General features: G+C 33.4%; 1 protein-coding gene across 1 annotated transcript; it reads left to right on the top strand.

Annotated features, from left to right (window-relative positions):
• The first annotated feature begins 13,356 nt into the window (after nt 1–13,356).
• LOC118046064 (pectinesterase 4) lies at nt 13,357–15,139 on the top strand. Its single transcript, XM_035054824.1, has 2 exons — nt 13,357–14,332; nt 14,445–15,139. The coding sequence occupies exons 1-2, from the start codon at nt 13,357–13,359 to the stop codon at nt 15,137–15,139; spliced, it is 1,671 nt and encodes a 556-aa protein (XP_034910715.1).
• The last annotated feature ends 207 nt before the right edge of the window (nt 15,140–15,346 follow it).

Here is a 15,346-nt window from a genome sequence, read left to right as displayed (position 1 = left end):
AAAGGGCTGCGAATTTGGTCCTTGTAATTCTTATAATTTTGCAATCAAACCCCTGGTTAAATATAATTGGATCCTTGCATTTCTGTGCCACTTTCAAACTAGTCCTTGGATTTTAATTTTTGCAATTTGAACCCCAATTAAACCCTAAATTTTGATATTTCTTCAATGAAGTCCCTGATTGGATTAATTAAATTAATTCCAAGCTTAATTAAGTCCAAAAACTTATCAATTCTTCAATCAAACCCTTGATTTGATTAATTAAATTAATTTTCAAGCTCAATTAAGTCTCAAAACTTATCAATTCTCCAATTAAACCCTTAGTTGGATTAATTAAATTAATTCCAAGCTCAATTAAGTCTCAAAACTTATCAAATCTCCAATTAAGCCCTTGATTGGATTAATTAGATTAATTGCAAAGTTTAATTAAACCCTAAAACTTTCCATCATGTTGCCCTTAACCCAAATTTTAATTCATTCTTCATTTTACTTGTTTTTCATCATCATTTTTTTTATCATCATTTTTTTATCCTTTTCAATAAATAAAAATAATAATAATAATAATTAAAATAAAAATGGTCAAAAATTGGGTTATGACAATGAATATCAAGTTGATGGATCTTTCAATTACACAAGACTGCAATAAAGAAGACTAATTTGACGATCGCTTGCTTAACAACCGGACTGAAAGTTTCAGAGTAATCAATGCCTTCTTTCTAAGTAAAGCTTCTAGCAACCAAGCGCGCCTTATATCGCTCAATACTGCCATCCACACGACACTTTATCTTGTGCACTCACCGATTACCAACACCATTCATCGAAGGATGAAAATGAACTAAGGACCAGGTGTTATTGGAGCATAGAGCCTAAATGTCATCGAGCATAATACCATGCCATGCTTCATACCTATCAGCATTAGATAAGACAATGGGCTCAGAGGTGGGAGAGGACATTACTTGAGAGATAGGTACAGCAAAGGAGGTTGTCGACGCTGTGAGAGTGCAGTTTTCAGCAGCAGTGGGTGAAGAACCATCGGATGTTGACGGGCGGCAGATCGAGGGGGAGAGGACTCTGAACTGGGAAGCTGCTGAAATAGATAAGAGGAGAGATTAACAGAGAGTTGCATACCTGCAGAGGGATTTGCCAAAGAACCTGTGTCCGCAGCAGCAAATGAAGAAGAGCCTGCCGAAGAATCATCATCAGAAATGTTAGAAACATGAGAGGGAGGACACGACACTGAGCAATCGACAAAGTGGAAAACACCTCATTCAAGAAGATATGGCTTCATCTGCATTCGCCAATAGAGATAGTTGGTGGTCGTAAGCTTCAATAAGACCACTTGATGAGTGTTGGACAACGCAACGATAAAAGAAGTTGTTGTCCCCATGATGTGAAGAGGGACGACAGAAACATGGGAGAAGGAACCATGGTACTACTCTGCAAGTTGGGGTTGCTACTGGTGGGAGAAGGAACCAGTGACAACAGCTTCTGAGTGGTTGATCGGCTAGGCTGCACTGCCAATTTGGTGGGGGGAGAAGGTGGCAGCAGCAACAGAGTCCTTTTAGAAGAGGGAGAGAGGAGGCTGGCTGCAGGTGGGGAGAGGAAGAGAAGAGTTCTGACTACAGAATGCTCTAATACCAAGTTGAGAATAATTGGGAGGCTTGATCTATTGGTTAACCAACCTTTATATATATATATATATGGCAATATACAATAGTAATTGTGGAGATTACAACACAAGAGTATGACTATAATATTTTCTATATAGTATACATTTTATAATATGAAGTTTTTTTTAAAAGCCGAGTCATTTTTTTTTTTTATCAATCATCAAAGTTGCATTTGAACTTATGAAATTGATCGATTTAAGTTGAGTTAACTCTCATATGGTTTAATTGAAAACTTAAGTTAGGTAAATAGCTAAGTCGGAAAGTTTTAATATCAACCTACTCGATCAGGTTTAATAACATATTACATATTTTTCTATACTTTTAATATTTTTTATATTAAAAAAAATTAGTCCCATGCGCAATAAAGTGCAGGCCAATATACTATTCTTATCTAAATCGTTGATGGGGCTCTTTCTCACCTGAAGAAAGTATTATCCTTTTGGTATTCAATAACAATATGGAACGAGACCTATCACAACACCACATATATAACCTATCAATTTTGCAATCTAGAATTTTGATTGAAGTTCTTTTTTAGGAATCCTACTTTTTATTTTTCAGAGCACAACCATAAAAATCATTACAATATTACCAAACATAAGTGATGTCTCAAGTTATAGTCCCATTAAGGGCGAGCTAGGATTTAGAGATAACAAATATTATCCTTATCATATACTGCAAGATGCATTGCACTTACTTGCAATCCACAGTCCTTTTCATGGAAAAAAAAAAAAAGAGTAAAAATGAAACGTATCTCCATACCCTAATCGAAATACGTAATATTAAGATGCTAATTTTCAAGTCTTGATCCCCTGGCCTTTACCCTAAGGAGGCTATGGATCATAGATGAGGCAACAACACACAACTCCCTGTTGTTGAGGACCAAACACTCTAGGATCTGGTATGCATAGAGTAGCAGTATCTTTATATCCATCTCTCGCACATATTCCGAGGCAGTCATGGTTTTTTTGGCATCGATTACTCCCCAGATATTTGCATTCAATTCCTCCTCCATAATTGTAACCTGTATAAACAATATAAAGGAAATAGTTAATTATACATCTTTTCTTTTGATTTGATTAGTATAGTTGAGAATCTTGTTTCATAGTGTAAAAATTATAGCATTCAAAATTAGAAAATGGGATTTGAGAGTTTTTTTTATATATATAACTCAGGATGTCCGGGCTAGCTTACACGTATCATGACTAATTTTCAGGTCCATTAAACACCCTGCAAGCCCAATAAACAGATAAAATACCATGGAGATAACAAACATACATAAAGAAAATCAAACCCAAATAAAAAAGAAGAAACAAGACCCTTTTTCCGCTAGACCACGACATCAAATGTATTGGAAAGTTATTTTTAAAGGTAGGAACAGATGCCTACTATATTTGTTTTCACAGCACACTAAACGATAATAGTACGTGTATCGGTGTATGTATATATCTCTTAATTATATTGAACAATTAAACGACACTAATAAATTAATAACGCAATGGTCAACGAAATTTAAGAGTCTACTTAACAGATATAGTAAATCTCTACAAATTAAATGAGATGTGTTGAAGATCGAAGAAAAAACACACACTAAAAGTTGAACTCAAGAGTATTCATCGCCATGTAAATATTTGATATGTTGCTGTAAAGAGGCATGCATGTATTCGTGTGTGCATGCAACAAGGACGAAGGAACCCGGAAAGTTTTATTAGCAGTTAATTTACGTACCTAAACTCAAAGGGAGGCACAATATGAGGATCGCGACTGCTGTAATTGCCTGCCTAGTCGATGCCATGAGCCTTGAAACAATAGGAACAGAGAAAGTTTCTGATGAATAGAGACAGATCACCTTAGGGCAGTTGAACCGTGTGCGTGTGTGTGTATATAGAGAGAAAAAAAAGAGGCTGCCCTAGAAAATACACATATTTATAAATGTAATTATCTTCCTAATTATGAACATTAATTAGGGATATTAGGATGCCATGAGCCTTCAAACAACAGGAGCAGAGGAACTTCTCTGATGATCAGTAGACAGACTTTATAATTGATATTAAATCCTTTGATTTTTTCCCTCTATCTCTCTTGAGATAACAAGCTATATTGATGTTTACAAAATAACTATAAAACTTACAAGGCTACATATATATATATATATATATATATATATATATATATATATATTCCTAATTAGAGGATTGACGATTGAGGGATTTACCAAGTTTCTTCGCACAAGAGATCCAATGATTGCATGCTTAACTTGTTCTTGAAATGTGCTGAGAGAGCTCCTAAAGTTTCTGCAGTTATTCTCCATTCTTTTGATGCTTTGGAGCAAGAAGTTTTGGATGCCCTTTTACTCTACGTTTTCCCTTCACTTGCTTCTTGATCGAATGCGAGAAGATGATTTAAATTCTATAGGATGAGAATTTAGAAAGAGTAGAAATTCTCTATCCCCCCCCCCCCCACCTTTTCTACTTGTTTCATTAATGAGAATGATGGGCCTTCACCCTGTTTAGGCAGTGGGCTAGAGATTAAGAATTAATTCAAGTTTAATTAAAACTAATTCTTGATAATTCATTGAATTTTCTTGATTAATGAATCTAAGAATTTCAATGGAACATAACTAATTTAAGATTAAGAATAACTAATTATTGACAATTCATTTAAATCGTAGAATCAATAAATCTAACAAGATACAAGAAAAATTATCATTCAATTTCATATTTACCACTAATGATTTCAGAAAATATATAAATATAATGAAGACACTGTTTTTCCCAACCATGAATTAGGAGTATCGAAAGACAAGAAAATGAAATTTATGTCCACAATTAGGAGTATTGAAATTCTTGTCTTTCGATACTCCTTATATACAAGAATTCCTTATAGACAAGAATTCTTGCATCTTTATGGATGAGTTGCTAGTGTTCGATTTCTAATTTAAGTAGTAAATTGATGTAAAGAGAGGCATGAAGTCTTGATGCAACTTATAGAAATTTCTACCATCGGCTTTTGATCAATGAGATTGGAGATATTGGCTCTTATGAGATAATAACATTAAAAAAGTTAAATAGAGAGTGAACAAAGAATGGAGAAAATACAAGGATAGATTACAGAAAATACATGCAAATTTGATTTTGGTATTAAATTATTGGTTTCTAATAATTACATATAGAAAAATGGAATATTTAATATGTTAAAATAATTCTAGAATAAATTAAATGAAGTATATGTATTAAAAAAATTTATTGGTTCAATTTAAAGTGAATTTGGCTCAGAGTTTTTTATTCTTTGATCAAATTTAACATCTATTATATTTTTACATTTCATGAACTTAGAAAGTGAATTTGGAAATAATTTTTCTACAAAAATTAGCACTACTTTATAATAATTATGTACTTGGGAAGATTGGTTATCTCCCTCTAAAAAATTAAAAGTTTAATAATTAATAGCATGATGAGGTGCTCTTAATGTATTTTGAGAATTGTAGCAATTAGCAAGAATAAAACTAAGACTTTAGATAGAGTGAAAAAAAAATCAAAGGACTTAATTAAACATCAATAAAGTTTGTCTACTCATCAGAGAACTTTCTCTGCTCCTGTTGCTTGGAGGCTCATGACATCCTAATATCCCTAATTAATATTCTTAATTAGTAAGATAATTACATATAAATATGTATATTTTATAGGGAAACCTCTTTCTTCTCTCCACACACATGCTTCAACTGCTAAACCCAAAACAAACAATTAAAGAACCGAAACTCAAAGGATACTATGAAGAACTCTAAGTACCACTAGTTTTCTTTCAATAATTCTTATAAGAAAAATATGAAATAACAAGACAAAAAAATTCTTTTAAAAAAAAAAATGTGCTAGCCATTAAATTATGATATTGATGTAGAGTTTAGGATTAGTTTCATTAATATCTAATCACTAGCTAGTGTATATTTCTTATGTTTTTTTTTTGGTGGTGTGTTTTTTCTTCTATCTTTAACATTACTCATTTAATTTGTAGAGATTTACTATATCTGTTAAGTATGCTCTTAAATTACTTTGACCATTGCATTATTTATTAGTGTCTTTTAATTGTTTTAATATAAGAGATATATACATACATGTACCTTTAGCGTTTAATGTGCTATGACAACTAATATAGTAGGCATTGAATGCAAATATCCGGGGAGTAATCAATTAATGCCGAAAAAATAAGGGTGATCATTTTTTGTTTGAATCGGTTTGGTTTGATTTTTATCTCTAAAAATAATTGGTTTCAATCGACCAATTTTGATTCAATTTGGTTTGGTTTTTAAATATCAAGAACCAACAAACTAAATCAGATTTCTATCTGCATTCGGAACTTGTTATGACAAAATCAAGAAATAGGTAAATAAAACAAACAATGCTCCTGCTCTAGGTGATTGTGGAATTTTGACAATTTTTCTAAAGAACTTATGCGAAAGTTAAATTAAAAAGGATTGTTAAAAATTTATGCAGATCTTTGTAGACAGAGAGAGAAATCTACATGTACAACATGCAATCAGAAGCCAAATCATTTGTACCAAGTCCAACAAACACAATGAAATAAATGATACCAACTGGAATGCTAGAATAGGAGATGTTAATTGAAAGGTATGGTTTGGCGTGTCACTTGTGGGAGCTTAGGTGGGGGTGGTTAATGTTGAAGTTGATGATAATTGATGACTTGATGAAGATTTCACAATATTGATTGAAGAATGAAGAAGAAGAATTGTTTATGACTCTGTGGACTTAGTTAGGTGGCTGTTGCCTATAGGGTTATTAGGTTAGAAAAGAAATAATACTTTATTATAAAGCCTTTTTTTTTATCTAAAGTACTTTTTTTAAAACCAAACTACTTCGGTTCAGTTAGAGTTTACTAGATTCATCCTTATAAAATCAAAACTAAATCGAACCAATAATTTTTTAAAATATTCTAATTAGTTTAATCAGGTTTTTTCACGGTTTGATTTTTTTTATTTTCTTAGTTTAATCGGTTTTTTAGTTTTTTTGTTCATCCCTATCCAAAAAACCATGATTGCATCAAAATTTATGATAAAGATGGATATAAAGATATTGTTACTTTATGCATACCAGATCCTAGAGCACTTGGTCCTCAACAACAGGGAGTTGTGTGTTGTAGCCTAGAGATATAATGATGATTCCATATTTGTGGTTAGAGGCAAGATCGTCTAGTGGACTTGATAGAAATCAAGTGTACGATCTTTCTAACACTACAACCAAAGACTTATGGACGATCTACAGTGTTTCAACAATTGGATGCTCATAATTGGTTTTGAGCACTCAAACTTTGAAGTTTGTGGCGATTTTAGAATAATGAGTTCAAGTTTGGATGACCCATCTTGCTCCTGATTATGAATGACTTAGTGTTGAGACGGTCAAACTTTGCTAATTGGTAATGGAGATAAAATCACCTATAAGTGGTGCATGTACTTCCTCTTATTCGCCCCACGGTCCAAGTAAAGACCTACCTCCTCCTCTTCCTTCAGTGCCTTTATTCTAGATTAATTGTTTTTGAACTTATAAATGTTTAAATTTTTAATAATTATTTGAATTTTATATTAATTTTATTTTTTATTATTTTTTATTTTTTTTAATAGATTTTTAAAATATATATATATATATATATATATAAAAACTATTATTAATGGGGTTACCGACGTACTATGTTTCAGAGAGTTGACAAATAATTACTACAAATACCATTGTTTACTTAATGCCAGAATAACAAACGATTTTATTTGACGATTATATGTCAAATCCAGCGACGAACAAAAAAATCACCAATTGAATGAAATATGATTTATCTGTCAGTGATATGTTATATTTATTAATGGAAATACTAAATAAATAAAGCGAGTAATTTTTTTTTGCACCCTTTGTCCGTCAATAAATTTATCGGTAAAAATTATTACCAATGGACTCACCGATATACTACAAATCATTGATGAGAGTTTTTTCAACGGATTATTTCTATCTGTGAGCCTGTTGGTAAAATTCATGCCGATAGAGTGTGAGGATAAATACTGACTGAAAATTATGTTGGTAAATTTGAAAATTCTAGTAGTGAAGTAATTGCAATATTCTCTTAGAATCAATAATAAGATTATATATGTTATATCTAAATCCTAGCACATTCTTATTGTGTGTTTGACATTGCAATAATTTTTCAGGTTGCAATTTGAAAAGGTAGATAGGTTTAAGAAAAAAAAATATAAATTGTATAATTTTTGTAACTATTATATGAAGTGCTAATTTATAGGGTATATATTATAGTAATTATATTTACCTATTGCACAGGTTGAATTTTTTGTTGTAATCTCTACATTAACTATTGTATATAGTTTTACGTAAACAAATAGGAAAGGTTGGCTAACTGATAAGTTAAGCCTCCTGTTATTCTCAACTTGGTATTAAAACCCTAACACATATTAAACTCCATCTTCTTTCTCCGTAATGGACTCAATCACTACAACTCATGTTGACCATTCTACTACTTCACATTTGGTTTTGATTTCTTCCTAACCTATGGCTTCTACATCGATGTTGTCTTTACTCTTATTCTCTGTATTGAATGGTGGTTTTTCTTCTTCCATTATTGTTGTTGTTGTTGTAACTAATTCTTTTATTGTAGCGATTGTTCCTCTCTCTTACACCCAACAAGTTTTCTTCTTGAAACTCACAACCACTAATTATCTCTATTAACGAATGCATATGAAGTTGTATCTTCTTAGACGGGGTATTTTTCAATTTGTTAATAGCTTTTTTATGTGTCTTTCTTCTTGCATAGCAACTATCGATGGCCTATCCTTGAACCTTTAATTTTTCTAATCTTAGCCATATTAAATCAATTTAAGCTATTTTCTTCAATTGAATACTCAATTATGACCCAAGTAATCCTTGGGGTTTTATAAACTTTCCAAATTCAATCAATAAAATTGAATTATTAGTCCAACTTCGCCCTTAAGTATATATATTTTTTTTATTTTTAAATATTTTTTTATTTTTAAATATTTTTTTTATTTTCATATTTTTTTTATTTTTCTCGAATTCAAGTTCACACACAAAATTAAACCAACAATGATGAAATGATTAAAATTGACAAAATGCATTTTTTGGCATTTTTCTATTTTTTTTTAATATATACAAAAATAGAGGTCAAAATTGGGTTTTGACAATACCAATAAAGGAATTAGAGTTGATTTTCACCATGGTTTGGTAAAAAGTGATAAAAGAGATAGACTTTGCTGCAACAATGATCTTTTTTAAATTAAAAAAAAAAAAAAAAACAATGCTAACAAGTGTACTATCCATACACTTTTTCATTAAAAAAGAATTAGATAAAGTTCATCGGTTGTCCATTGTCAAAATAAAACCTAGAAGTCATGTCCAAGTAGTTGAAGATGGTAATGATGAAGTAAGTGGATGAGCTAGTTGATCCATATTGAGTAGCTTTATCTACTGAGTTAGAAACTTCAAATTCTTATATCATTGAGAATACTTATATTAATGTTGATGAGTCAAATTTAATATTGAGTACCAGTTGATATAGAGATATAGATAAAGATGATGAGATCAACCTTGAATTCAACTAAGAATATAATATTGGACATGAAGATGATGAAAATGAAGAGGAGAATTCTGACTAAAAAGTGTTCAATTAATTTAGATGTGATATTTTATTGTGTAATAAAATTGGAAATGTGTTAGATATTTGTTAGTGTTTTATAATGTATTATATTTATATTTGTTGGATAATTTTTTTATATGATTGTTGGATGTGTGTTCATTGTTTCAATCATTGCACATGTGTTTTTTTTATTATTATTATTGTGGTTATGGATTTTATGAGCAATTGTTGTCTTGAAGATGCTTGTTGTTGTTGTGATAATTGTTAGCTTGTGGATCATAGCAACAAACTAAACAAATTAGTTAAAACAACGATGGAATTGTTGACGAAGAGGTAATTCCATCAGCATTTCCATTGGCAATATCACCGGAACCTTTGTACCCATTTTAAAGCTTTTAACAAAACTTACAAAATGTTCAAGATTTTTTTGATGGAATAGGTGGCATAATATTTTATCAAAACATTAGTTGTCAACAGAGTTTTCAATGAAAAATTGGTGACCCAATTTGAGTTTTTAGCATGAATATTTCTAAAATATAAAGGATTTTTCCATTACTTTTGTTAACAAAAGTGGATAGAAGAACCTTATTGATAAATGAGTGAATCATTAAGAAGGCAATTGATAAAGAACAAACTAGTGAAAAGAAATTAATCAAGCATATATACTTCAAGGGACGTAAAAACCTTTTCGGAGTTTAATTAATAAGGTAAAAACCTTTTTAGAGTTTGATGAATGAGATATTTTGAACTTATATTAAAATGTTTTTATTAGTTTTTTTTATACAATATTTTAGTATACAACTGAATCATTTGAAGGTAGTATGCAAACTTTAGCTAGTTTAAAAATTATATGCTAAATTATCTAAGTGTAAGTTTTTATATCAAGAAGTTGAGTGTCTCGGACATATAGTCACTAAAGAGGGGGTTAAAGCAGATGCCAACAAGGTAGAGGCTATGATCATTTGGCACAAACCCGTTAATCCAAAGTCTTTAAGGAGGGTTAGGGCTAACAATGATACTATAGGAGGTTCATTAAGAGGTATGGAACCCTAGCTAACGCATTGACTAAATTGCTTAAAAAGAAGCCTTTCTAGTGGACTAGTGAAATTGAGGAGGCTTTTAAAATACTCAATGAAGCTATTTCAAATCCTCTAGTGTTGGTCTTACCAAATTTCTCACAACCTTTTTTCATTGAAAGTGATGCCTTAGAAGATGGTATGAGTGATGTTTTAATGCAGAGGCTTATATCTTATTTGAGCAAAGGGTTGAAAGGTAAGGAGCTGACCTTATCCACATATGAAAAGGAATTTTTAGCTATAATTTTAGCAGTCTAGAATTGGAGGTTCTACTTGTTGGGCCACAGATTTTAAATTAAAATATATCAACAAAGTCTCAACACTTACTAGAATAGAAGGTTGGGACCCATTCCTAATAAAAATGGATTCTAAATTAATAGGGTATGATTTCACAATAGATTTCAAAGCTGGAAAAGAAAATGTTATTGTTGATGCTCTATCTAGAAGACTTGAAGAAATTAACTACGAGGGAGCTTTGGGCCATCACAAACCCATTACTCACTTAGGTGGAAGAACTTAAGAAAAGTTATGAAAGAGATTTATAGATGTAGAACTTTTTTAACAAATTAATAGAAATGATCACAACTTATATGTATTAATTAAAAGGGGGAGTGTTGCTTTATAAAAGAAGAATCTATATAAATAAGGAATGTCCTTTTAAATGATTCATCATGCAATTCATACACAACAACCCTACAACTAATTAACCATGTAGGGTATGAGAGATCCCTTAGGAGAGCAAAAAACTTTTTTTTTTTGTGGGCATCAAGACTAACATAAAGAATTATATGATGTAGTGTGATGTTTATCAAATGAAAAAGATAGAAAATACTAGACCCTCAGGTTTACTATAAAACTTATTTATACCTGAAAAACCCTGGACATCTATATCCATGAACTTTATTGAAGACTTATAATTATCCAATAAGTATTTTGTAATCTTATTATTGGTTAACAAACTCTCTAAGTATGCACATTTCTTACCCTCTCACATCCCTATACAACCTTTAAATAGCTCAAGTGCTTTCCTAAAATATCATGAAACTACATACTTAATCAAAAAAATATCATTATTAGACCTTATATTGGGGGGAGCTTTTTGAAGTCCCGGGGATCCAATTACACCTATCCTCAACCTATCTCCCTCAAATGGACTAGCAAACCAAAGTCATTAACAAGACCTTAAAAAGGTATTTATATTAGTTTGGAGGTGACAATCCTAAGAAATGACCTAAATGGTTAACAATGACATAATGGTAGGTGGTTAATGGCTATAGCCTACCCAACCTAATTTGCTATATACCTGGCACGATATAAATAAAAGTAGTAGATTCACGTCTTCAAGAACACTGAAATATTACAAAACATTAAGTTTAATATATGTAAAGCATAACATAGGTAGAAGGCTCAAGCTAATAAAAAGAGAAAAGAAATATTTAAGTTTCAAGAAGAAGAATATGTGTACCTTAAGCTCCAGCCATTTCGACATAGGAGTGTACATCAAAGAAAAAATAAATAAAAACCATGGGCCATTTAAAATTAAATTAAGAGTAGGTGAATCTGCTTACTGTTTGAGATTCTTAGAAAAGTCTCAAATTCACCCAACATTCCTTGTATTGTTGCTCAAAAGAAGGATTGCTTCAAACAAACAACTTGATCTCAAATTACCCCTTATGGTTAGGAAGGAAAGCCTAAACATGAACGTGTTAAAGTACTTGACACAAGGGAAATAAAGACTTGATAAAATAAAAAGTAGATAAAAAGGGAAAAGGAACTTTTGGTTTGTTGGAATAGACAAATTATAGATGATATTGTTTAGGCAGAAAAAAATGGCTCATAGAAGTTTGCCCTCACCTTGAGGGCAAGATTTTCTGAAGAAAGGGGGAGTTATCACTAGCCTAGAGACTAGGGGGCTAAGGAAGGATGAAACCCTAATTTGTTGATTTAATTTTTCTAATTTTTGCAACACTTCAAAAAGGAATGACAAGTCAAATAAGAAAATCAGTATAAAAATGAAACGACATCATTTAAATGATGAAATTAGTCCCAAAACATAACAGTCCTGGATCTTTTCAAATTTCAATTTCAATTTGAATTAATTGTGTTTATGATTATAAATTCAATAAGATGTGGGGAAGATGAGGTAGAAAATGTTTTAGAACAATCACATGACTCAGGAGGCTAGGGCTACCTTTAATATGTCTTGCAGGGTCAGAAAAAAAAAAATCAATTACACCCTTATTTTTGTCAATTTGTCCTTGTTCAAAAATAAAATTCATAAATTTTCATTCAAATTCAAATTCTCTCCCTTTTCTATTATAAGAATTCAAATCCTAAACCACTCAATTGGGGAATTAAACCACAGGTTCATTGCAGCATTACGGACAAAATAAAAACATAAAAAGCATCTCAGATAAAGAATAAAGAAATTGCATCGAAAAGGTGTTGAAAAACTTTTCCAAAGATAGCATAGAAAATGCTTGGTAATGGCTATGGTGGGTAGGATGTAGAAAGGGGTTGGAAAACTTATCTTGATTAATTGGTCAAGTCAGACGCATACTAAAAAGAGTAAAAGAAGCTGACCTGTTTATCTCAATGGTTTGCAGTTTGCCCTAAGTTTAGCATGCATGGTGTAATACACAGCTTCTTCCTTTACATTCGCCGGTGTTTCCTTATCTTCCATGATAAATCCAGGTGAAAAAATGTTCTACCGTTCGATAATTTCACGTCCATTTCATGCAAAAAGCCCACAATTTACGGGAAATCGTAGCTTACAGAAACCACACCAAGATAATTCACTGTATTTAAGCGGGACAAAGGGAGGATCTCTTCCATTGTAGTTTTTTCTTTTTGGATTTTGTGCTCCTTTTCATTGGCACAGAATCCTGGAGGAAAGGTTTGAAAACTAACCTTGTAAGAATTGATTAGTTAATCAGCCAAAAAACAAAAAAATGATTGGAAAAGTAATTGTTTCGGCGGTTTCCCTGATCCTTGTTGTGGGGGTGATCATTGGCGTGGTGGTTACTGTTCATCGGAGCAATGGATCCAATGATACAGAGAGCTTGTCACCTCAAATGAAGGCTGTTAGCGCACTATGCCAGCCTACTTATTACAAAGATGCTTGCACTAACACCCTCAGTGCTGTGAACTCTACCGATCCCAAAGAACTAATCAAAGGAGGCATAGTAGCCATCTCTGCTTCATTGAGGAATTCTTTCAACGTGACCGATGATCTCGTAGCCAAGACCGATAACGCAAGCCGTGAAAAAATGGCCTTGAATGACTGCAAAGAGCTATTGCAGAATGCTTCTGAAAGCCTTGAGGACACGTTGTCGAAGATGGGTGAAATTGATTTACTTTCACTATCAAACCGTACAGACGATTTTCGAACATGGTTGAGTTCAATTATTGGATACCAAGAAATGTGCTTAGATGGTTTTGAGAATGGCAGCTCCTCGAGGGATCAAGTGCAAAAGAGCACGGACTACGGAAGCGAACTTACAGACAACGTCTTGAATATCCTTGCCGGGCTTTCTCAAGTTCTGAATTCCTTGGGACTCAAGCTCAATATTCCCAGCACCTCTCGTCAACTTCTTCAAGCTGATGGTTTTCCCACTTGGATGTCTGCTTCTGACCGTAAGCTTTTGGCCTCACCCCGAAATGGCGGGGTTAGACCTAATGCAGTTGTGGCTCAGGATGGCAGTGGGCAATTCAAGACCATCAGCGCCGCACTTGCCGCGTATCCCAAGAACCTCAGGGGCCGGTATGTTATCTATGTCAAGGCAGGAACCTATCGTGAGTATGTGGCTGTAGCCAAGGACCAACCCAACGTGTTCATCTATGGTGATGGATCCAGGAAGACCATTGTCACTGGAAACAAGAGTTTTGCAAAAGATGGCCTTGGCACCTGGAAAACTGCTACATTTAGTGAGTGCAACCATATCCAGCTCATGGACTGGTTAAGAGTTTCTTTTCGTCTAATTGGTATATATTATCTAATTTGAATAGCTCTGATTATATGTTTTCATTGTTGGTGCAGTTGTTGAGGCAAATGGATTCATCGCCAAGTCCATTGGATTTACCAACACCGCCGGTCCTGATGGCCACCAGGCTGTTGCAATCCGAGCTAATTCTGATATGTCAGCATTCTACAACTGCAGGTTTGATGGCTATCAAGACACGGTGTTGTACCAAGCTGGGCGGCAGTTCTACCGCAATTGTGTCCTTTCAGGCACCGTAGATTTCCTATTTGGTTATGGATCAGCGGTGATCCAAAACTCCTTGATCATTGTCCGAAGGCCAAATCCAAACCAATTCAACACGGTGACTGCAGATGGCAGGAAAGAGAGGGGTCAACCCGGAGGAGTTGTCATTCATAACTGCAGGATCGTCCCTGAGCAGAAGCTTGTTCCCGAGAGGCTCAAGATCAAGACATACTTGGGCAGGCCATGGAAGGCATACTCGAGGGCTGTTGTGATGGAGTCACAGCTAGCAGACTTCATCCAGCCAGATGGATGGGCGCCATGGAGTGGAAACCAGTTTCTTGACACTCTCTACTACGCCGAGTACGCCAACGGTGGCCCTGGTGCGGCAACTAACCGGAGGGTCAGGTGGAAAACTCTCCATTTCCTCAAGAGGAGTGAAGCTCTTCAATTCACTGTTGGTACATTCCTTCAGGGTGGCCAGTGGATTAGAAACAACGGAATTCCAGTCTTGATGGGCCTGAGAAAATGAGAGGGAGCAGCATGTTTGCGAAACAGCTTCAGAAAGTGAAAGCATAATCTCGAAGTACGAACGACCCATACAAGGTGGAAACGCCTAGTTTCTTGTTTCTTCTTTTTTTGTCTCTCAACGCTCAATGTGTTCAATGAAGGGTACATAATTTACTTCAATGCAAAGTGATCAGTTTTCGAACATGAGAACAATTTCGGTGTGTGCGTG

Source organism: Populus alba, chromosome 3 (genome assembly GCF_005239225.2).
Source record: "Populus alba chromosome 3, ASM523922v2, whole genome shotgun sequence".
In the NCBI taxonomy this organism is placed as follows: Eukaryota; Viridiplantae; Streptophyta; class Magnoliopsida; order Malpighiales; family Salicaceae; genus Populus; species Populus alba.
The sequence above is the reverse complement of the archived record's forward strand: the minus strand, read 5'-3'. Positions and strand labels throughout refer to the sequence as shown.